Below are 25,113 nucleotides of genomic sequence, written 5' to 3' on the forward strand. Positions count from 1 at the left end.
AATTTACTAGAATGAGACCTAGGAGGTGTTATAAAAAAGAACCGAAATCCGAAAAACCCGATCCGAATGCCAACGGGTACCCGAACGCCCAGGCCTAATTTGATTGCTCGTGAAATAGTTTAAAGTCTCCGGACAAATGATATAGTATCTGATGGTTTTATGGAGGTTAAGATAGACATGTCCAAAGTCTATGACCGGATGGAATAAGATTTCTTGGAGATACTAATGGAAAAATGGGATTTGATCGTGTTTGGATTAGATGGATCATGTCTTGCCTGATCTCAATGTCACTTTCAGTCCTCATGAATGGGAACTCGCATTCATCAAAACCGAGTGTAGTATTAGACAAGGTGATCCTCTCTCGCCATTCTTTTTGTGTCTTGTGCGCAGAAGCTTTAGTAAGTTTCCTTAATGTCAATGAATCATCGGGTTCCCTTCATGGTATCAAGTTGGCTATCTAAGTTGGCTATCTCGGGCCTTCTGTCCACCAGCTCCGCTTTGAAGACGACATTCTCATGATGTGTATGTTGTCTCAAACGTTATAGCGAGGTTTCTGGTCAGGTCATCAATCTCCTAAAACATCCGGTAATGTTGGATGCAAAAGTGCCAAAAAATACAAAGGAAGAGATTAAACATGTCATTGGAATAAAAGCAAAGGGTAGTGAAAGCTTATACCTAGGTCCCCCATTGTGTTTTAGTGGATCAAAGAGGAAGGTACTGAGTTTTATCTGAAAAAGTTTCAGAGAAAAATCCAAGGAAGGTTTTCTAAGTCTCTATCTCAGAGAGGTAAATAAATTCCTTTCAAATCAGTGGATTTTGCGCTTCTAGTGTTTGTAAATTCGTGTCTTAAGCTCCCTAAGGATGTGTGCTCCAAGCTTACTAGCGCGATGATTAAGTTTTGGTGCAACAATGTCGAAAGAGATCCCTTGAGTAGCCTGAAAAAACTATGCAAGTCCAAAGATGTGGGAAGTTTTCCATGACATCAAATTCTTCTATCAAACTTTACTTGGTAAACAAGCTTGGCGTATTTGGGACAATCTAGAATCTTTGATGGATGATGTACTTAAACACTAATACTTAGTCAACTGTTCTTTCATGGACTGGTGTTTAAGTATATGGCCGTTCCTATGTGTGGCATAGTGTCCTCCATAGTCGTGAACTCATAAAATAAGTATTGGTGTAAAGGAAGAAAATACGAAGGTCTGGTTAGATAATCGTGACACTATCCCTCACACAACACATTACTAGCATGATGCCAATGTGGACATGAATCTTTAGGTTGCTGATCTCATTGATGATCCATCTCATTCATGGAACATGGACCGTATCAGACATATCATTAGTGAGGAAGATGTCACCTTAGTTATAATACAGTAATCTCCCTTTCGCATGAGGACTCTTTTGTTTGGGGTATCGCAAGCTTTGAAGCTACACAGCAAGGAGTGGATATAAGCTGGTAAAAACTGTGAATGACCTTCGCTTCCCCCCCTCCCCAACCAAATCAGCTTCATCCCTCTTAAAATAAAAACAATTTATGTTGAGGGCACTTCCAGGTGCGTTAGCAGTCAGGGGAAGATTGTCTTTGAGGGGCATTGTGACTGATACCTACTGCCCAGTGTATGGCTCCAATCAGGAAACTATATTTCATGTTTTCTTTCATTGCAGAGTGGCTCGAGATACGTGGGGGAGATAATCATTTCCACTTCATCTAGCCGATTTTTCCATAAACTCATTCTTCCTCAACTACCATCATTTACTCGCATGCAGCAAGAAGCAGGATATGCATGAGAGGCTCCAATTCCATGGATCCTTTGAAAATTTTGGAAAACTCGAAATGCTTTCTACTTTTAGAAAACTCCATCTGACACTGAATCAATCTTCTCTAAGGTGTTATTGGTTTATATATTTTGATTGATTTAGAAATTCATATAGTATTTATAAATCCAAGTAAAATATGCAAATCCGGAGGTTTTTCCTCGGATCTGAGTCTTTGTATTTTTAACTAAAAAATCCAAACAAATCCATTCAAATTCATTATAAAATCAAATATATTAGTAAATCCGTACGATTGAATAACACTTGATTTGATACAGAATTTATAAATCATTAAACCAATAACACATGATTTTAATACAGATTTGAAAATCATACAACCAATAACACTAAATTTAGTTCGGATTTTCAAATCCATTAAAATACGACAACCAATAACCCCTACTAAGGTTTCAGAAGAATTTAGGTTGTATATGCATAATGGAGAAACCAGTTAGAAGAACCATGCATCAATGACAGTGCACCTCCATTATTAATCACATTTAAAGCAGTCGCCAACGTCATCCGTATACAAACAGTCAACCTGCTATAGCGGAGGCTTAAACATACATTATTAGGGTTTAAATGTTATATGATTATATCCTAAATTTACATCACAAATGGTATATTCTTAAGATTTATTAGAAAAATAGATATCGCACAAATTGATCCAATAATCTATTTTTATTAATTTCTTTTGTTCCCTTTTATAAGAAATGAACCGGAACTTTATGTCACACTAAATAAGAATATGCATATATACACATAAAATATTTATTCAGAAATGATAACATATGAATGTAAATTTTTATTTTATATTAAAACATATATATGTGGGATTATCTAAAATTATATATTTCAAAAATCTCAGTTAATTAAATATTGAAAACCTTTAAATAATTTTTTGTATGAATATGAGGTTTTATTCGGCATGATGAAACTATTAGTAATGGGTTTATCACATTCCATAAATACCTTTCTACATTAAAATTTGACTTATGTAAACAAAGGAAAGTCGGGAAAGAAAATGAAGTCGCTTGGGAAGAAATATTGTTAAACGAAGAAAAAAAAACTAGGAAAAAATCAAAGAAAACCGACATCAAACATGTATAAATTTGTAGGGATAATTTGAAAAATACCTTATTTAGGATTTGAAATTTGATAATTGCATTTTCTATTTCAACTTTTGAAAAATACACTTTCTTAATTATGATTTGACCTTTTTACCCAAGATATAATTCGAAATTAATATACAAATTCGAAATTAATAAAATAATATCATTAAAATTAGATAGATATGTGTATTGAGATAAATATGTTATTTTACCTCCTGCTCTTGTATTCACCATGAATTTCCATGATCCTTTATTCATCTTCCACTCTCCCAACACTCCTGCCAAATGCAACATGATTTTCCTAAAAGAAAAAAAAACCAGATTGTCAGAATAAAAGAGAAGCAGAATTAGAAATCTGATTGATGAATCAACAAACCTCTTGAGATGAGAGGAAGAATCTGTTCAACTAGAGAGAAAGAAATTTTTTTTTCAGAAATAGAATGAATACGAAGAAGACGAGAAGACGAGACCGTCTTGCGTTCTTTAATTTTTTTTCAAAATAAAAAAAATAAATTTAAGATATATTAAAAAGATATGGGAAAAATATTGTGTAGTATATTTAAAAGATATTCCCTATTCTCTAACGATTTTATTTAAAAAATTGTTTTAAAAAATTGTTTAATAAGAATTGATAAATATTAAAATTGGACAATTTGGTAAATTTATATATAGATAAGTGTATTTTTCAAAAAGCTTAAAAAAGGTGTATTTTTCAAATAATATTCTTATGGAAGTGCATTTATCCAAATTTTCCCAAATTTGGTACCCTGTGCAAAAAGAATATTTTAAACGGAAAATTTGGAGAAATACATTTAAATAAACTTTAAATTTGAAAACTGCACTTTTGTATATAAAAATTCACTAAATTATCCGATTTGAATATTTAATATCATTATCAATTTTTATCATCAGAATTTATTTAATATTTAAATAAACAGTTTCAACAAGAATATAAATTTTTTAAAAAATCTTTATGATATATAAAAAAATATCTTAGTTTTTTAATTAAAAAAAGAACAAAACTCTCAAATTCACCTCTATTATTAACACCAATCAAAGTGCCACGAAGGAGAAAAACGAATATTAAAACTTAAAAAAAAAAAAAATAGCTTTAAAAAAATAAAAGAACGTCGCCTGTTAAAGGAGTCGATGGCTTCCTTCATCGCCACAGAGAAGATGGAAGCTGTGTTTGTCAAGTTGAGTCTCCAATTCTATGCCTTCAAATCGAATTTTGATTTCTTCTCCAATCCAAATCAAGCCATGTCCGTCTGGTTGTACAAACATACCATGACTTACGTACTTCAAATCTAGCCATGTATGTCCGGATATCGGATTAGTGTCAAAGGGGTTTGTCAAAGAGAAAACTTCAACCACATAAGCTGTCCGCCACACTACTCCGAAGAGGTTGATGTTGAATTTTCCAGGGAATGGTATGTTTACTGAATATTCAGTGTGATGAACTTGTTGTCAAGCCAGTTTCTACTCCCACAAAGCTTGCTCTTTTCATAGCTTTGTTCTCTGCTGGGCTTGATCTCAATGTGTCCTGCAAAAAGTATCAAATTTTCACCAGTTATTGACAATGACAATCAATTCTCATGTGTTTAACTTAAATCCAACATACGTGTACGTACCAATTGTATCCACCGGCTGAGAAAGGATGTGACTCGTACTTGTCACCGTTGTCTTTGACCAGTTTGGACATAGTGTCAAATGACTCGAACTTCACACAGTATGTAACTGGAGGATGAGTTCTCGTCTCTTCCCTTATTGTTGCCGAGAGCTTCTTGTGATTCCTAGCAGGAACAGAGACAGAGCTCCTAATGTTACAAGGAAGTATCCCCACGTCCAACAATCCTTCTTCTATTACTGCTTCCGTCTCCATTAGGTTTTGAAAGTTGTAGTAAAGTTTTGCAAATCTTACTACTTCCACAATGAAAACAAGACAAAAGAAGCAGTAGACAAATATTGTTCCATAGTTTGTATTTTTTTTCTTTTCTTCGGTAAACTTTTTCTTTAGTTAACTGCGACGGCAACGTTCTTTTTTTTAAAAGCTATTTCCCCGTTTTTTTAAGTTTTAATATTATTTTTTCTCCTAATCCTACATGACACTTTGATTGGTGTTAATAATAGAGGTGAATTTGAGAGTTCACCGTAGACGGTGAACCCAAGTTTTGTTAAAAAAATAATAATCTAGAGGTGTCTTGTCTGCTTCAAAAACAAATCATTGCTTTTATTCATATAGTACTCGAACTTTATGAATCAAAGAAGATCAAGTATAAAGAATAACTCTCTTTATTAATGCTCAAGAAACTAACTCAAAACTTAAGCTCTCTTAATCTCTATCAACTCACAAGTTATGCAACATGTTTGCATCTTCTTATATAGAGATTTATAATTCCTAATTCTAATAGGTAATACAATTAGATAACTCCTAAATATTAGTATTCATATATATCCATAACTAGGTAGGATTAGGATAATGACTTCTAGCTCAAGCAATCTTCAAGCTTAATCCAACAATTCAGATGTTTGTTTCTTCATCTACGTCAAGTGTAATTCAATTTAGTAATTAATTGACGTTTTCTTCCAATTCTGTCATACACAGATGAAAGTAATCTCAAACAAAAACTTTTTTTTTTTAATTTCAAACTGTTGTTATGGATTTGTTCTTCATCTGCCTTTCCTTTTCCATTATTTTCTTCTTCTTTTTTAACGCTTTGTGTTATTGAATAAACTTGTAAAGTTCATACGTACATACCCAAAGGCCAACACGAACAAATGCAGAAAAATAAAAGTTGCAGATGATCAAGATACCAGTAGGCATCATATGACAGAGAAACTCCAGGGAGTAAAAGAGAACACCTCAGTAACAGACAATGGGGATCTATGAATAGGTAGCTACTGTGGCATTCAGTGGGTTTTAGGAGAACGTAGCTCAAACTCCAGCCATTACACAGTTACACACAAAGAAGTGAATAATAACTCAGATCCATTGAGTACAATGTATAATAGAAAAATATTATCCTTGTCTAACTATTTCATTTTGATTTTATTTAAATTTCAACAGAGTTAAGATAACATTTTAAAAAAAAAAAATTCTATTATACTGTGTTTAATGATTATTTATTTTAAATATATCTCTTATTCCTTAATTTTAAATATGCTTTTATTTAAATATGAAATTCCAATAAATTTTAGATTTTTGTTTTTTTATTTAATATATGTTAAACTGATAAAAAAAACAATATGTTAATTAAGCTAATGAATAGATAAACTTAAATTAAAATTTAAGCAAATATCTATAAATAAATTTTATTTGATTAGTATTTCTTTATTTTTGCATTTATCAATGTAAACTTGCAATTATTTTTGATAATATATATATATATATATATATATATATATATATATATATATAAGTTGATGTAAAAACTAGTTGTTTAAAAAAAAGTTGATGTAAAAACTGTATTTGTAGTTATATCTAATTTATTTTGTACTAATGTGATATATAGTTTACTTAGTTGTGATATATATGAGTTATTAGTTATTAATTAATATATTTCAAAAGTTTTACCAAAAATAAATAGTTATATAGAACATTTAATTAATGATGACATAAAAATTATTAATCATTACCATTCCCCCCCCCCCCCCCCCCCCCCCCCCCCCCTCACTGTTACAAAACAGTTTCTCTCTGGCCGATGTCGGTTTCTACGCATTTTAATTTATCTTTTGTTTCTACACATTTGCATCTCTTGATTCTCATAACAAAGCCAGTGAAAAGTTTGGTGATCGTACCTTCTTACAGTTATTTGTTTTACCCTTCGTCCAATCCCTAAAATGATTCTGTTTTCCATTTTGACCACCCAAGCAGCAGCATCAATCATTGGAAATTTATTTCCTTCTCTGTCGCTTATGAGTTCAATAGGAAGAACAACAAGAGTTGTGTATGGGTTAACAGATGTGATCTTGTAAAAATGTAAGAACTAAATCACATAGTACACCAAAAAATATCTCGACAAAAATATGTGTATTTACTATTATTCTTCTAAAGTGAACTTACAAATATCTCTTTAAACAGAACTCTTTCTAAAGTGAACTTACAAATATCTCTTTAACAAGATAAAATTTTCTTGACATTGACATGTTGTTCTAGCTTCACACGTACACGTCTTAAAGTTGACAAGACCTTAGAACCTCTCCCCTTATCCCTTAGTACTTTCACTCGCTTACAAGCTTATGTATATTGTTAATAGTTTCGTAAACATCTTTCAATATGGAACTAATATGATAGTGCATTTAACATATTTATCTTTAAATTTTGATATATCTATTCAATAAACATGTTTTCTGTATGATTTATTTAAATATCCTTTCAATACACATTATTTACTTATTAGTTACCCTTTGATATGTCAGTACATTTAACTTATTTGTCTTCTCTATTTAGATTACTAGGTAAGGACCCCGCGCGATATCGCGCGAAAACTCATTTTATATAAATAAATATACAATTTATCACTTATATTTTTATATAAAACTTTTTAATTTTATTTTGAAAGAGTGTCATGTCAAAACGTAGAATGTATGTGTTTATATTCATTTATAGACAATATTAAAAATGTATATTTTATAGTTTTAGATTAAAGTTAAAATACAAATACGTCAACACCGATTAAAATATACCTCTTATATTTGTTTAGGTAAGTTATTATGAATTTTAAATACTAGTTTATATTTTTTGAAATAATTAAAATAAGTAAACACATTTATTTTAATCATTTAATAATTTAATAAAGTAATTTATAATGATAATTATAATATTCATAATTTTTTAATTATCTAAATATTTAAAAGACATTTAAAGATTATTTATTTTGAAAATAAAATTAAAAACTCATTAAAAACCTATGCATTTTTTACTTTTTAGAATGAATATACGCATTTTAGATATTTTTATAACATCTTAAAAATCTATACAATTTTATGATTAAAATTATAAAGTGTGTATTTTTTTAATACAAATCAATTTTAATTGGCTCTCTAACTACTTTATTCATATCCATTTATTAATACTTCACATAAATATTTCCAATTTTTTTATATTTAAGTTAGTGTTTTAATGTTGAAAGTTACATCTCTTAACTTGTTTACATTAGAAGGTACATTTATCATCAGCTTTTGAAATTAAAAGTTGCGTCTATTGTTTATGTTTTTTTCTAAATATATATTATACTTTATATTATAAAATTTTCAATACAAATCATTTTTCCTTGGCTCTTTAACTATTAGCATTTGAAATTTGTGTTTACTCATATCCACTTTTTTGGTCAAATTATTTTGTTCATATCCATTTATTAATACTTCACATAAATATTTACAACTGATTAGTTAGTGTTAATATGAAAGTTGCATCTTTTAAGTTATAGTTTACATGAAAAGTTTCATTTATTAGTTTTTGAAATGAAAACTTGTGTCATTTTATTTTTACTTTGTGCATATGTATTTATTAATACTTCACAAATATTTACAATTGTTTTATATCTAAAAATCAGTGTATTAATATGAAAACTTGAATATCTTAAGTTTGTTACATGAAAAAATGTATCAATTATTTTTTTCAGGGAAATTTCATTTATTATTTTTGAGATCAAAATTTTAATTTTCTAATATTAATTTAATAATTTTTACATAAATATTTATCAATCTTTTATATCTAAAAGTCTGTTTATTAATGTGAAAAAATAATATATTAAAAGTTGCATTTATTAGTTTTTAAAATGAAAAGTTGCATCTATTTATTATGAAAAAATACAAATTTTAATATTAATACATTTTAAAAAATGAAAAGAATGAAAAGACACAACCTTTAGCATTACAACACAAAACTATAAATACATACATCATTTCATAATTTGACAACCTTTTAAAATTAGTTTTGTAATAAAAAGACACAATTTTTCAACTAATACATTTTAAAGGATTAAAAGACATATATATATAAACATTTTTACATACAACCTTTCATTATTAATTGTTTTTCAATGGTTACATGATTGAAAGACACAACTTTTTGATTATATGTAGTTATTTTTAAATGATATCTATACAATGTATTTTAAAGAGACACATAACTACAAAAAAACACTCTAATTATAGTTTAGCTAATAGATTATTATAATATAAAAATACAATCATATGGTGAAATACACACTCTTAACAACTTTAACATCCATTTTTTTTAATAATTACATTTTAGAAAACGTAATACATTAATTGAGATTACATATTTATATTTTAAAATGAACATATCTAAACATTTTTCCTCAACCATTTTCAATAGTTACATGGTTGAAAATACACAATCTTTTATTATTAATTGTTTTTAATAATTATATGATTGAAAAAACACAAGTTTTTAAAAGGGTATTTTTTTTATCATCAATACTATTAAATTAGGAACATGTCCAATTGATAATAGTTGAGTCTAACTTAAAATTTTAACTATGCATACTTTTTAATATAACTGCATCGAAATTGAAATATAGAATGTGGATGTAACCACCACTTATATTTCCTATCTATCGGCTGCTACTTTTTGTAACTGCACCCATATATTTTATTTAATCAAACAAAAACAAAAATTAAATAATGATGCGGGTTAACTAATAACGTAACCATCTTCTATGCAGTTTCCTAATAATATGGACCAAACATAATCATCTTCAATTTTTTCTAATAATTTTTGTTAAGACATATTATAATGTGTAATCTTTTCTATTTGCTGTAATATTATACATGAAATCAAATTAGGAAACTTTAATTAAAAACATATAATTTTATCTATTTAATTACTATTTGATTAAAAAAATGTAACTATACTTTGTTATTTTTAAAAAAATAATAATATCTATTTACGATTAAAGTGCAAAATTAATGTGTGAAATGGCTATTGAATTAGTGTATAGTTATGCAACATTGCTAATTCAATACAATTATCAAAAATCTTAGTAATAATTAAAAAAATATATATTTTACACACATATGTTACAAAGAAAGACACAAATATAAAAATATGCACTAAAAAATATGTAAAACAAAAAATATACTCGCCCTCACAGATGGCGGATCGGAATCTAGTTGCTTTTTAAAACTGGAACCCTTTATTAGCACCCTTTAACATATACACCTTTTAAATCAATATACAAATAGTTACCATTAACTATAGTGACACTTTAAATTATTGTAGAAACTTTTTATATCAAACAAAATCGTATATTGTGTCTGATAAATAATATTGCATTTACTGTTTATATTACTTAGTATTTTAACTATCTATTTTTGAAAAAAAAAATAGTATTTTAACTTTGTGGCATCATTGCTTTGTTGAGTTAGTAAATTCTTTTTTTTTTAACATAGTTAACCAAAACTGTCACTCTAGCACATTTCCTATTAATTATGTTTGGTCGAAGTGGAAATGACATTTTTTGTTTGTCTTTACTTACTTGAATCACAAAATATGAACCTTTTAAATAATTAAAAAAATATCTGTAATTAAAGAATTGAAAAAGATCTGTAATTGTTTCTAAGAATGATTTTTTCCTCGTATTTAAATGTCACTCTAAAACATTGCCTATAAAATGGTAGTAACAGACTGTCAAATTGTTATAAGAATAATAAGGACGATTTTTCCCTCCGGATGTTGTAATGTTTTTTAAACTAATAACCTAAATCATGGTAATTATTAGACTATTGTTTTAAAAGGGTGTCATTTTTGAAACTGCTCTTTTAAAACTGGAACTCTTAAATAGCACCCTTTAACATAAAAACCATTTAATTCCATAATTCACACACCGTAAATGTTTGGTTTCTGTAACTAAACTAATAAATCTTGTATATAATATTTCTTAAGAAACTATAGTGAAATAAAAGAGTTTCACCAAAAATTCTCCCTAAAATTTAAAACAAAAATTAGTAAATTTAAGAAATTGAGGAATTATCTGCAATGGATTTTAAGTTTCTTCTTATTGGATTTTTCATTGCTCACGACTACTATATATATAGATCAAAGATTGCAATGGTTAACTACCAAAAATTACAATGGTTGATCACCAAAAGTTGTAATGGTTCATTTAAACAATTGCAAATGTTCATCCAAACAATTGCATTGATTCATTTAAATGGTTGCGATGATTCACTTAAATTTCTTATAAAACATTATTTATGAAAATAAAAAATATAAATTAAAAAAAAAAAGCAATTATAAGAAAAGGTACAAAAAATAATTATGAGCGAAAGTGTATTACAGTAGTTTATATTTTGAATAAATACATCATTTCAAAACAGTTTAATTATTAGAAAATAAACACCTTAACAATTTAAAAAAAAAAAAATTTATATGGACACATCATTTAAAAAAAACAACTTTATTATAGAAAGACACCTAAGGTATTTTAAAATTTTAATTTTTCTTTTACAATAGAAAAACATGACTCTTTACAATAACTAATACATAACTTTTGAAACAAATAATTGTACAAAGACATTTTTGGGATATTTAATCACATTTGAAACTAATATCCCCTATATATTAATTGAGGAATATTTGAAAAGATGTAACCTCAATTTTGTAATAATTAAAAAAGACTTCTTGCTTATGTGTCAATCAATTAAGTAGTTAATTAATCCTATGTGTCAGCCTCACATTGAAATTGAAAAACATGTTGGTCCAATTCGATTTTTATATCTCACTAGAAACATTTAATACCAACTATATGATATCATATGATATTAACTAAAGCAAGGTGGCTATTTATTATATATTATTTCCTTAAATAAAACCTACGGAATTACCTAATGTGATTATGATATATATAGTAATTAATGATTTTAAATAATGAAGATTTGCTAATAATCTGTATACTTTCTATCATTTTTGTTTAATAATTTATTATCAAAATAAATTACACAATTACATTGATCATATATTAAAATTTTAGAATTTTTTGTATATGTTGTATTTTGAATTTTTCAAATCGAGTATAAATTACTAAAACTGTTAAAAGTCTCATATAAAATTTTGTGATCAATGTTTAAATTTTTTTCTATAATAAGATACAATGATAATAAAATCATATAAATAAATAATTTTATTTTATTAGGTGTTTATGTTAATATATATATATATATATATACTTCATATCGTTTAAATTTAATTATATATCATATACGATAGATAATATTGATTGTTTTGACTTATTTATTCTAAAATGGTTGCGAATAAACAAGAGCAGTCATTTGATTTATATGTGCAAGTCAATTTATTACATAATAGTAACTGATTTCTTAGTTATTTAATATATAATTATTATTTTATTATTTCATATTATGCAGAAAAATTTAAACTAAGTATTTATTCTGCACAAGACGCAGATCTTAACCTAAGTATGTATCTCTTTAATAATTTTGAATCTTAAACATTTTCTAAATCTCAGGCCAAAATAAAAGAAAGAAATGAGAATAAACTTAAAAATCAATATTTATATCGAGCAATAACCAAAATGACACAAAAAGGAGAAAAATATCGAAGATAGATAGCATTACCACGTGAACGTAAACTTCTCATAACCATAATTAACTATTAAATTTCTAAATCATGATATAAAACCGAGCTGACATAGTTTCATTGTAACCAAATAGTAGGCATGAGATTCTTCGACCTAAACGTTAGGTTTTTATGCGATAAATAATTTTTTGACTTAAAATATTTTTAAAATTGGGATCAGTTCACTAGTAAACAAATTATGTAATTAACAAAAAAAATTTAAAAAAATTGTTTAAGGGCCAAATATATTAATTCCATCAATAATATAAATTTTTTTTCCATACGATATTTCTTAAATAATTTTCATATAAATTTACTCTGCGCAAGACGTAGGTCTTATCCTAGTATCATTTTAAAAGAAAAGACATAACTCTTAAAAATTGATACTTTTTAGAGTTGCATGTTAAAAACACATGTATATAAATTGATGACCTTTAAAATGAAAACATAACCTTTCAACTTAAGAGGAATCCACAGCATTTAGAATTAATTGGGATTGCTATTACTAGTAGATAAGCATTGTTGTAGGACAGTGCACGAAAAAAACAATTTTGTATGACAATATGGATCTTCTTATTAGATAGTAAGCATCGTTAGATGTAAATCACCCGAGCTTAGTACAAGATCGCCAGGATAATCCGGGCCTATCCTCGATCCTGCGTTGGCAAAAGCCATGTCCTAGCTTTGTGAAGTGCAGCATTGGTACCTCCTGGATAAGTGAAGCCGGGAATAGTGGTGCCTCTTGGATCCTGCGGAACAATGTAGGCCAGACTCTAGGGCATAGCCATCGATCTTACTCTTCTATCCATACGGGTCTAGACCAGGGGCGGATCTACAGTATTAGGTACGGGGGCACGTGCCCCCGACTACTTTATAAATTTACTTAGTTATCTATTTGCATATTGAACTTTGGTAGAACAATTGGAAAAGATGCACCTGTTAAATCTAGCCCTTGCAGAGTTCGAAGCTCGATCCATCTTTGTATATTTTTCTTTTGGCTGTATAATTAATGTGTGGTCTGACACGTTACTGTGCACCTTTCTTTAGCTATTATAGCAGCATTTTTCTACATTTTGTTTTATTGCTAACCAGAGGTTGGCCCGCCCTACGGGCAGAAATTTGTATTTTTTTATATAAATATATATTAATTTATGAGCATTTAAAAAACAGTATAGACTGAAAATAACATTATAAACGAACAAATAATGAGATATATTATTTTTCTTGCTAAATTTATATTGTTATTTTTAATATACATTTTTGGTTATATTCGTTAGTTATTTCAGTAATATATTTATTTTTATTTTTAGTTCTTTTGTTTGGTTATATTTGTGAATTATAAATGCAAGGGATCGCTTTTTGTTGAATGTAAGAAGATTAGATCTTAGACTCGTTGCATTTAGCTAAATTAATATTACGGTATCTAAAATGGTTCGAAAGATAGCAGTGTTCAATTTTTCTTTATGCTGAAAACGCTAATTTTATTTGTTTTTTTTTTACTTTTAGTTATGTACGATCATGTTACACTTATGTATTTTTGTCTGGTTGTTTGTATTTTACCGAGTTCATCCAAACTATGCAAATATTTGTATTTTTTACTTCCATTTTAATATAAAAATCATGATAGAGTTTTCCCTATTATTATACCATATAAATAAATATCAACGTTATACAAAAATTATGATGCTTGGCAAAGAAATTGTAGCCATATGTCTGTGTTGTTTTAATGTTTATCACTCTTATTTTCTTTCTATAGGTTGTAGTTACTGAGTTAGTTATTGCGTAAGCTACTATATATTTATTTTACATTTGATTCACTATGTTCGTGTACTTAACATTTGAATCCATGTTCATTGTTTAGATTTTATCTGTGGTTTTGTCAAATAAATGGGTCATAATTGATATTTTGTTGAAGGTGTTTTCTATCATATGTATCTATAACAGTACAGTTGTCCATGCTGAACAAAATTACATGCTTGCAAATTTAGGCTATGATGGGGGACGTATAATGTTGATGTAAAGGATGGCACTATTTTTTATTTACTTATGATTGTTTTCCTCACCTTTTTATTACTGTTAAAACGATTTCGCTAATTTTTTTCATTCCAAGGTATTTTTTGTGTTAGATGAATAAAACATATATTTTCCTTACTCAGTTAATTGATGATAAAATACTATTTGTTTTCCTCACAAAAAAAGAAGAAGAAGTATCGTTGAAACAAAATGAATTATATACACACGCTTGGTTCAAAATAATCAAAGAAGTTGCAATCATTAAACTGGCAATTAGCAGGATTTTTCGCATTCAACATAATCATGACCCCTAATCTAATCACAATGGGACATATTTGTTGTCATAAATATTTTTTTGTAACATAACCATCAAAAATCTAAAACACAAAAAAAAGTATTTGTTACAAAAAATATAGTTTACCACACTAAATCATTTTACCATTTTCTCTATATCTTAAATCATTTTACCATTATTTCTATTTCTATATCTTAAAAAACTGATGTGATTTTATTTGCAAATACTTATTAATGGATCGACTTGTGCTGGGATTTTTCTGTAAGATTTCAATTCATAATATTTTCCATGATATATATAATTATTTAATGCTATAAAACAAACGCCATTTAAATATATTTGAGAAGAGATAAATCCAAATCAGCCTTCTTCATCGAAAGAGTTTTGGGAAAAGATGTTATTTTTTTTTGGTTTTTTAATCACAATTTACAGCTAACTTATAATGCTGTATTAGAGAGATATATTTCATTGTGTTCATCTATTAGTAATCATTTTAAAAGATTTGTAGTACAGAGAGATCCTTTGTAAAGAGAATAAAGTACTATGTCTACTATGTGCTCCAAAAAAAGTACTATGTTTGCTATGCTTTTGCTCTCTCTAGCTTGTGTTTACTTTGTTTGAGCTCAGTTGAGTCATTATTTCTGCTTCAAGGACTCCAAATCAATACCAAAGTAGCGATTTTTATATCTCTGTACGGCGTTGACGGGTTCTTGATGGGTTTGTGTTAAACTCGTGGGGTTAATTGTAGGATTTAAATTCAAGTGGAGCCTCGAATAAGATAAACAGATACACTCATCAGCCTGAAAATGTGAAAGTTGCCATAATACGTTGAATGCTCTTGTAATTCTTCACCGTAAGCAGTATTGATACCCATCACTTCACCAACAACATCTATAAAACGGAAAGAGCTGAGGAAGTCAAACGAAGTTCCAGAAAGGTTCAACTAAAAGGTTGGTGTCTCTAGTTCCTCTTTATCAGGCACTGATTATAAAGTCTCGTAGACCTGGCTGCATCAATGTTTTAACCCAGAGTTCTTTCGTTTATGTGAAATGAAAATACTGTTGATGAATGTAGATAAAATATTTTAAAATTGTATTGATCATATGACGAATACATATATAATTTTTGTAAAATGTTTCATTGACTTGATTTGGTATTGTATTATTATGCTTTTTGAAAAGATCAGAGAAAATTATAAGGAACGACGATGAAGAAAATGATCATGTTGTTTGACAGGAAAGCAACACAAAGCTAGTGCCATATAATGGATGTCTTCAGTAATGTTAATGTGAATTTATGCTATAGCCTCTGCATGTTAATGTGAATTTATGCTATAGCCTCTGCATGTTTATGTGAATTTATGCTATAGCCTCCTGCAGTGTGCTTCACAGTATTAAGATTTCCGTCCAAATTCAGGTGGTGGCAATATTATTGAATTTTACGTCTTAAAACTCATACCATTAAAACCCAAGCTTTTTTAAAACCAACTAAAACATAAAACGACAATAACCAATCATGATGGGTTGGACAAAAAAATAAGGATGTCTTCAGTAATGGATGTCTTCAGTAATGTTAATGTGAATTTATGCTATAGCCTCTGCATGTTTATGTGAATTTATGCTATAGCCTCCTGCAGTGTGCTTCACAGTATTAAGATTTCCGTCCAAATTCAGGTGGTGGCAATATTATTGAATTTTACGTCTTAAAACTCATACCATTAAAACCCAAGCTTTTTTAAAACCAACTAAAACATAAAACGACAATAACCAATCATGATGGGTTGGACAAAAAAATAAGGAACGACATCATTATTGGACTAACACTTAGAAACTCAAATATGCAACTGCATCTTTATACTCGGTTTTTATTTTGACAAAAGACTTATCTTAATACTATGTTGGAGGCACATAATCTCCACTGTTGGAACAATGTTTTGGGCTTTCTTATTTGAAGGAGCTTCGTCTGAAACTGTTGTTTTCTCTGCGGAACTAACGACCTCAACATTTTGAGGAGGTTCTGGTGATGGGTCCACCGGGCTTTGTACAATGAATACATTGTCACCAGCTTTTGTCTTGTTCTCTGGTCCACTCTTGTTCAGCTTAGGAGTAGGCCGTTTAGTTTTGCTGACAGCACCAGGCATGTCGGGTGATCATCACCTTCTCGGCGTGGACTTATGAAGGTTAGAGTTGGATTTATTTGAGCATTTTAATTTTGAATCCAGATACAACACAACCTGGTCTACAAAACGCTGAACAGGCGGACGTTGGTTGCCGTAAGAGATTCTGGGCACAGGGTGCAGGTGTAGAAGTTCCCTTGAACGCAGCTCTCCCACAATGCCTACAGAAGATAGTTGGCCAGTCTTTCACTTTTCAGCTCAAGCTCAATTACTTTTAACTTCCAAGCATCAGTCATTTACTGTTACCCTACTGGTTGGGAAGAGAGCGAGGAGGAGACGAACATAACCGTCCAGCTTAAGCACATGTATTGAACATGACAGCTGAAGTCGAAGAAACTTGAGCATTTGTTTCTGCATAGAGTATTGATTAATTTTCAAAGAAAATCACAGAAAATTCTAGCAAAAGTGTGTAACCTGTAAGTTTATCTGGTGATAAAATCTACTAAACCATTCAGGAGTTTAGTCCACGTTAGCCTAATCGATTCAAAGAAACCTTTAGGATGAGTTCCTCGAATTTAAAATAGATTAGTAACCTGAAGGTTTATAAACACATCAATTAATGATCCGAAAAGGAATTTCTCAAGAATGGATTTAAAACTATAGAGGAACCTGAGTTACATTGTCGAGTACAGTAGCTGTCATTCTGAACTGATACTCTGCTCTGTCCCCTTCTCTGAACTGAGAATCCTTTAAGTATAGCTACATACACAAAGAAAACAGAGCATGTGTTATGCAAGAAATCAGGGAACTGTAAGAGAAACATTTAGATTTGCTATGGTATAAGTTTTGTGTAAGGACCGGTTCAGTCTATAAGCACCAATTGACCCTTGGACCAGTCCAGCGTAGACTGCAAAATATTAAGTTGATTTTCAATTCCCAGTTTTCGAGAGATGAAGCAGAAACATGGAACAAATACAGCTAACGAAGTTGATTAATGGTTACCTTCTCATCGAGGAAGACGTGAGCTCTCGTCCTTTCTTTACATTCCTAGCCTCCCAAAACCGCAGAAGACGTGTAACAACTGCATTCTTGCCGTTCCTGGATGGTATTCTTCTAGGGTTTTTAGGCTACTATGATTTGAAGAAGATTTGTGATTTCTCATGAGCACTTTGATGACAAATAATATAGTAGCATCCGTTGATGTGGGAGGTGAGAAGTCGGCATTGAAGAACAGATAGTGGGGTTAATTGATTGCACCCATCATCAATAGGAGTTATTCCGTCAACAGAATGAAGGGGATCAGATTCGAGGGGGGCTACGCAGAGCAGAGAAGAACTCTGATCTGCACATTGTTGGTGGGCTTAAAATTTTAGTTTTTTTCCTGGGTTTAGATTATTTGAAAGGCCTAATATTAGATTTTTAGTTCGATACTTGATAGTTATTAAAGAGAGTCAACAAATGCCCTATGCAAAGAGATAAGGTGGCTTTACGAGGAGAGACTAAACCCAACTTTATTAGTATAGATAGATATATTACTCTTTTTGTATTGTTAGCATATCTTTTTTTTATTTGTTTTTCATAGTTTCTATTACATTTTCATGTTTAGATTTCAATTTGTTTTGAAACACATTTCAAGGTTTTAATAGTAGACATTCACAATTGTTAGTAAATGAACAAGTCTAGTCAATATATAAATAATAAATAATTCATCATTTCAATTTAATTCTTAGAGTTTAGTTCTCTGAGATATAATGACCAATAATATGTATGACATTGACATAATGTTATATATATATACGATAAAATTTGAAGATCCTCTTTTCTGTATATTTTTAAATTAATTGTAATGTGTTGTAACTAATAACATATTTTAAAAATATATCCTTAAAAATTAAAATGAGTTGAATATAAATAGTGCTATTGTTGTTTTCACAGTTTAAAGTTGTTTATCTTTTATTATTAACAGTTTAAAATATTTAATATTTAATATTTGATATTTTTTTATTAATCTAATATTAATATTAATTATGTGCCCCCGTCAAATAATTAGTCTGCGTCCGCCACTGGTCTAGACGCGGAGCTGATGGGATTTTCTTGGGCTATTGATTGCGTGTCAGACGTACGTTTTGATAAAGTGGTCTTTGAACCATCATCCTACCTTGCTGGTTAAGTAATCCTCAATCCTGGGAAGTTTCCTCAATACCAGACTATGCTTACAGCTATCCGAGATAAGGAACTCGTTGTGCACGTGAAATAGCTGTTAGTGTCAGCAGAGATTACCGTTATCAGTCTTATATAGCTCGTGATGGACCATCTTGGTTACGTTCCCTGCTTGTGAGGGATGTGGAGGATGATACGTGACGCAGTCTCCTAGGATGCTTCTCTCCAATTATGTCACTCTCCTGCCTTCCTCTTGATTGGCACTTTGAATTTTTTACTATGCTCTTTTCTTTGTTTTAGGGATCGATCTACTGGTACCCTGGCTTCATGTTCTGTTTCTGCTACAATACTCTGTTTGTATAAGCCTCGGCTTATTCCATTTTTAAAAAACTGAAGGCACTAAGCGTTAAAAAAAAGATAGTAAACATCGTAAGACTTCACAAAACGGAAGTGAATTTATGAACACTTAACCTTTTTATATTTTCTCTAGCCCTCTTTCCTAAATATTACTGATGCATAATCTTAAACCCTCTGTGATCTTGTTGCAGTGTTTGTTAGGAGTCGGGATGCATAGAGAGGGAAGTGTCTTTTAGATAATGGATATCATGAGCTCCAAAGGAAAATGGCATTGGACTAATCAATAACATATACATCCATCAAGGTTGATTTTTCAGGATGATGTATGTAATATATTTGGTTTCCTAGGATCACTATGAGCAGTTGTATATGTATACTAATATTTTATTAGATGTGATATAATTAAAGAAGCATCGTTAGTGTATTGTAAACAATGAAATAAAACATTTTAAAAAGCCTAAATTAAATAAACTAGTTAGATAGGTAATAATGTGTGTGATATCAAGACTTCACATAATAGTGCAAGATGAGCCGGTCTCATCTTCTTTCCAACCTCCACCTCCACCTCCATAGCTATCATAAATGGGTCTTGAAGGATATCCATTATACATCGGCTGACCCCACTGCGTCTCCGGGTAAGACCCATATTCTTGGTAATAGCCGTTGTAAGACCCACCATACATCGGGTGACCCGGCTCTGAATTATAGATCATTGTTTGAGAACTCGAAGCTGCTGGAGCTGGTTTTGGCTTCTCTGCTTCTTTAGGCTTGTCACCGTCTTTAGGTTTGTCACCTTCTTTAGGCTTTTCAGGTGCCTTAGGCTTTGGTGCCATAGGGTTTTCGATACCATACTCGATCTTCTTGATAGCTCCACCTCCGTTTTTGCAGAGTTTGTCCGCAACTTTTTCAGGACTGCAACAAACCACTTTGATCGTGACTGTTTCGTTATCGTCGAACCGTTGGTCTTTTATTTCTTTAGTGTTGCAAAGCAATCAAAAAAAAAAACACACAAATTAATCATTCTTTCTCAATATATTCAACGAAGAAAAAAGAGAGATAAGAGATAACTTACGAGTCAGGCTACAAAGAGCCCTCTTAACTTTACTGAAGTTCTTCTCCTTATCAAGAGGTTTCGTCGTCAACTTCATCCATGTTACCTGTTTTTATGCATATATCATTATGGTTACTTTAGTTGCTTTTATATTATAAGAACAACCTTTGTTTTTGCTTGATAGGTTTTTATAGAGAAGTTATTAGATTATTCATTACCTTCTCCTTGCCCACCACTGGCATGGTTTCCAAAAAGAGATAACGAGAGAATAAAGAGAGAGCTAACAAGGGGAGAATACAATTACGTATGATATTCTTCTATGAATTTCTTTGTTTTATATGTGGAGTTTCAAGAAAGATTTTAATAGGAAAATAGTTGAATAATGTACAGTTTACTTCTTTATTAGATTTTATATTTACGTTCAAAAATTAATACAAACATTTTGTATTATTTCCATTGCTATTACTAATACAAAGCCTCCAAAATGTAGAATTTTCTTTTTATTTTGTGCTAACTATCCAACTATTACTTTTCCCTACGCATTGTGAAAACAAACAGATCTAGAAAGTATAGATGCAGAAAAACGGCTTTTTCATACATGAACAACTCGTATAAGTTCTATTTCTACCCAGACTTGTGAAGTAGTTCAACGCATGCATAAACTATCAAATTTCGATTCAACATACCTGAACTTTCTCTTTTTAAAAAAAATCAACTTTGACCCTAATTCTGTGAGTCAACTGTTAGGGCATCAGCACAGTTTTAAAAAAAAAAAAATATTAAAATAAACGAAAGCTATGAACCTGTCTCTTGGGAGTTCACTCCAGTGAACCCGGATCATCACTGAGCGCGGGCCCCACGACACGTGGCGGCCCGCGATTGGTCCTATTAATATATTTTTTTTTTTTTAAACAAAAATCAAACAGAAAAAAAAATAATAATAAAAAAATACTTTGTGAATCTTTTCCATGGGGTTCACTAATGCTGATGGTCTTTTAAGTGTTGACGTTTCTCAGTACGACGTAGCTTGCGGTGAAATTTTATTTACTCTGCTTCTTTCTTTTACACTTCGCTAAACAGAGATCAATTGGGAGTAAATTGATCATGTCTTAACAAGATGAACCATAGTTTAGAAAAAAATTATTTTAACTATCATCAAGTACGAATCCACAAGAAACAACAAAAGTATCACAGCACATCCTAAGAACCGAACCAACAAAACCTGCACCAACAGATCCTAAAAACTTAAAGCAAAAAAAAAAAAAAAAACAGATCCACCACCAAAGCTTTTAACTCCATCAAAGCTTAACTCCATCAAAGCTTATACCTGACAGTAGAGAAAACTATAAACAACAATCACTATGCAATGATATATAACAAAACGAGCCAAAGGGGGTACCTGTGATTCTTGGTTTGGCTCTTCTCCTTGTGCAACGTGTTTTTTTTTTTTTTGTCTTTCTATAAACTGAGGCACCACTATTTGAACATTTAAAAGCATTATGACCTGTTATCCCACAATGTCCACACGTCATTGTCCTTCCTTCCCTGCTAGCTTTAAGTTTCTTAGGAGATTCTTCACCGCATTGAACCTTTCGTTTCTTTTTTGGAGACTCATTTTTTCCTTTAATCCTCTTTTGCTTCTTCTTGCGACCTTTAGATTCTGGCCTCGTTGGTGGTTGTATCCGAGTTTCATCGGGTTTTCTCCAAAATCGCATGCCAGTAACAGGAGAGATAGAGTTCTCATATGTGGCACGCCATTTAGAGGTCAGGTACCAATCTGAAACATAATCATCAGATTTCCACTTCATATGCATGATCACTCGTAGAGCATGGCGACATGGAATGCCGGTCATATCCCACTTCCGACATGTACATGTCCTTCGTGTCATATGAACACTATGGCCAACATTATTCTCACGCACATCAAACTGCCCATTAGCTCCAGCAACTGCTCGACAATTTCTTTTTGTGTTTTGACTCTTCAGCAATGGTTTTTGCCACTTTCTTACTGTTGAAATTAATGGATTATGAGAATGGTTTGTATGATTTATCAAGAACAAAGAGAATGTATTGCTAGGGTTTTCTAAGAATCTGAGAGAGAGAGATGAGAGAGAGTAATGAGGAAGTATATTTCTTTAGATTAATTTAGTGTCTACAATAGTTACATAAATAGATCTAGCAAAGGAGAATAAGACAATGAGAATGAATAAACAAATGGAGATGAATAAACTAATGAAGACCAGATTTGGGGAAGTCACTTTCGGATAGTGACAACTCTCTTCTCTCTTCTTTCCTTAGCATATCATGTGACTTTGGCTTGTTTCCACACTCCAACAGCTCTATCCAGTTGCCTCCACTTGTTTAAATTCGTCCAAGACTTCAGGCAAGATATTTAAATCAGTCTCACACATTTTCTTGCTTCAGTTTTTCTGTCCATGATTTTCTGTCCATGATCTCATGTCCATGATTTTCTGTCTATGATCTCCTGTCCATGATCTCCTGTCCATGATCTCCTGTCCATGATCAATCATGTTCTTCATGTCTTTACTCTTGCTCTTTATTCTCTTCATGTCAACACTCCCCCTCAAGCTTGACCATAGGGACTTGGTCAAGCTTGGAAACCATGAAGCATTCCCTCATTAAAACCTTTACTTAAAAAAACCACTTGGGATAAAAACTAAGCAAAGGAAAAAGAGTAGAACACTTCATGGCAAGAGGATCAGTGACAAGAGAGGTCTATGAGTCCAAGCTTAGGATGAATGAACTCACAAACCTTGCTGCTAGCTGCCTTGGTGAATATGTCAGCTAGTTGATCTTCACTTCTTGTGTAGCATGGAAGAATCACTTGTTGTTCCACTGCCTGTCTCACCTTGTGGCAGTCCACTTCTATGTGTTTTGTCCTCTCATGAAAGACTGAGTTAGATGCAATGTGTATTGCTGCCTGGTTGTCACAATGCATAGTCATTGTTGTGTTGATCTCAATACCCAAGTCCCTTAGCAGTCCCTTGATCCACATAAGCTCACTTGTGAGCTTCTTCATTGATCTATACTCTGCCTCAACACTTGAGCAGGACACCACCTTCTGCTTCTTGCTCTTCCATGTGACCAGGTTTCCTCCAATGAAGGTGCAGTAGCCTGTAGTTGATATCCTATCAACTCTGTCTCCAGCCCAATCAGCATCACAATATCCAACAACTTCAGTACTCTTGTTACATGTCATCCATACTCCTTGGCCAGGCGTCTCTCTTAGGTACCTTAAGATCCTCTCCACCATATTCCAATGATGCACCTTAGGAGCTCCCATGTGTTGACTCACTTGATTCACAGCAAAACACACATCTGGTCTGGCGATGGTTAGATAGATGAGCTTGCCCACCATTCTTCTATACTTCTTGATATCTCCAAATGGTGTAGACTCATACTCCCCCTCTCTCAGCACCTTGTATCCTTCTTCTAATGGAGTCTTGGCCTTTTTACTCCCAAGGTTTCCTGCCTCATTTAAAATATCAAGTCTGTACTTCCTTTGAGATAAGAATAACCCCTCTTTAAAGCGGCATATCTCAATCCCAAGGAAGTACTTCAACTCTCCCAAATCTTTGATATCAAAGGCATTTTTAAGAAATATTTTAGTTGAGAGAATACCTTCCTTGTTGCTACCAGTGATGATAATGTCATCCACATAGACTAAGATGACCACAATACCTTGCTTACTAGTTAATGTGAAGAGTGTGTGATCAGCTTCTGACTTTACAAAGCCTCTTCCATTGAGGGTGATGCTCAACTTATGGTACCAATCTCTTGGAGATTGCTTCAAGCCATAAATTGTCTTCTTTAATCTGAGAACATTTCCTGGTTTCACCATGTTCTCAAGACCATGAGGTGGTCTCATGTAGACTTCATCCTCTAATTCTCCTTGAAGAAAGGCATTCTTCACATCCATCTGCCATAAATCCCACTCAAGGTTGACAGCAAGAGACAAGAGAATCCTTATAGTGTGAAGCTTGGCCACTGGTGCAAAAGTGTCTAGATAATCTTCACCATATACTTGAGTATATCCCCTTGCAACCAGTCTTGTTTTCTTTCTTTCTGGTTTTCCATTGGCTCCATACTTGATAGTGTAGAGAAGTCGGATTGTCACTGCCTTCTTTCCTTTTGGAAGTTCAGTCTCAAACCATGTATCATTCTTGATCATGGCTCCCATCTCATCTCCAACAGATTCTCTCCACTCCTTGTGTTTCATAGCTTCTTCATATGTTCTTGGAATGTATTCCTGATCCAATTCACTGATGAAGACTTGATGCTCTTCTGGATATTGAGCAAGGGAGCATACTGCACTTATTGGGTGAGCTACAGCTTCAGCATTGAAGTAAACTCTTGTGTTGATCCAGTGTGAAGGTTTCCTGATCCTTGTACTCATTCTCAAAGGTTGTAACTGCTCAGGTTCTGCTTCATTTCCTTCTGTTGGCGCCTCTACCTGAGTCTCATCATCTGATTCTGATGGCATCTCATCTTGATCATGAGCTACTGAGTTCTCTTCAGGTTGAGCTTGTGTAGACTGCTCAACATTTCTATTGTCCCCCTCATGATCAG

At 31.4% G+C, this 25,113-nt stretch overlaps 1 protein-coding gene and 1 long non-coding RNA gene across 4 annotated transcripts; both read right to left on the reverse strand.

Annotated features, from left to right (window-relative positions):
- Positions 1-16,556: 16,556 nt before the first annotated feature.
- LOC106404736 lies at positions 16,557-18,860 on the reverse strand. Of its 3 annotated transcripts, none has more exons than XR_002655531.2 (4): positions 17,958-18,860; positions 17,814-17,862; positions 17,634-17,714; positions 16,557-17,548 (listed from the first exon to the last, which is right to left on the reverse strand). It is a non-coding gene; the product is annotated as an uncharacterized LOC106404736 (long non-coding RNA). The 3 variants fall into 3 exon arrangements; XR_007325390.1 differs by having other exon boundaries at positions 17,625-17,714; XR_002655530.2 differs by having other exon boundaries at positions 16,557-17,714.
- A 248-nt stretch (positions 18,861-19,108) lies between these two features.
- BNAUNNG00670D lies at positions 19,109-20,765 on the reverse strand. The gene is made up of 3 exons (XM_013845140.2): positions 20,742-20,765; positions 20,545-20,629; positions 19,109-20,445 (listed from the first exon to the last, which is right to left on the reverse strand). The coding sequence occupies exons 1-3, from the start codon at positions 20,763-20,765 to the stop codon at positions 19,982-19,984; spliced, it is 573 nt and encodes a 190-aa protein (XP_013700594.1). The 3' UTR covers positions 19,109-19,981.
- Between the last annotated feature and the right edge of the window lie 4,348 nt (positions 20,766-25,113).

The sequence above is a fragment of the Brassica napus genome, chromosome C6 (genome assembly GCF_020379485.1).
Source record: "Brassica napus cultivar Da-Ae chromosome C6, Da-Ae, whole genome shotgun sequence".
Lineage (NCBI taxonomy): Eukaryota > Viridiplantae > Streptophyta > Magnoliopsida > Brassicales > Brassicaceae > Brassica > Brassica napus.

Bases quoted from the DNA above. Each gene is read 5' to 3' on its own strand.
- BNAUNNG00670D (XM_013845140.2), bottom strand. From the start codon at position 20,765: ATGCCAGTGGTGGGCAAGGAGAAG. The intron at 20,630-20,741 runs GTAATGAATAAT...GCATAAAAACAG, and splicing joins CAGTGGTGGGCAAGGAGAAG to GTAACATGGATGAAGTTGAC. The intron at 20,446-20,544 runs GTAAGTTATCTC...GCAACACTAAAG, and splicing joins GGCTCTTTGTAGCCTGACTC to AAATAAAAGACCAACGGTTC.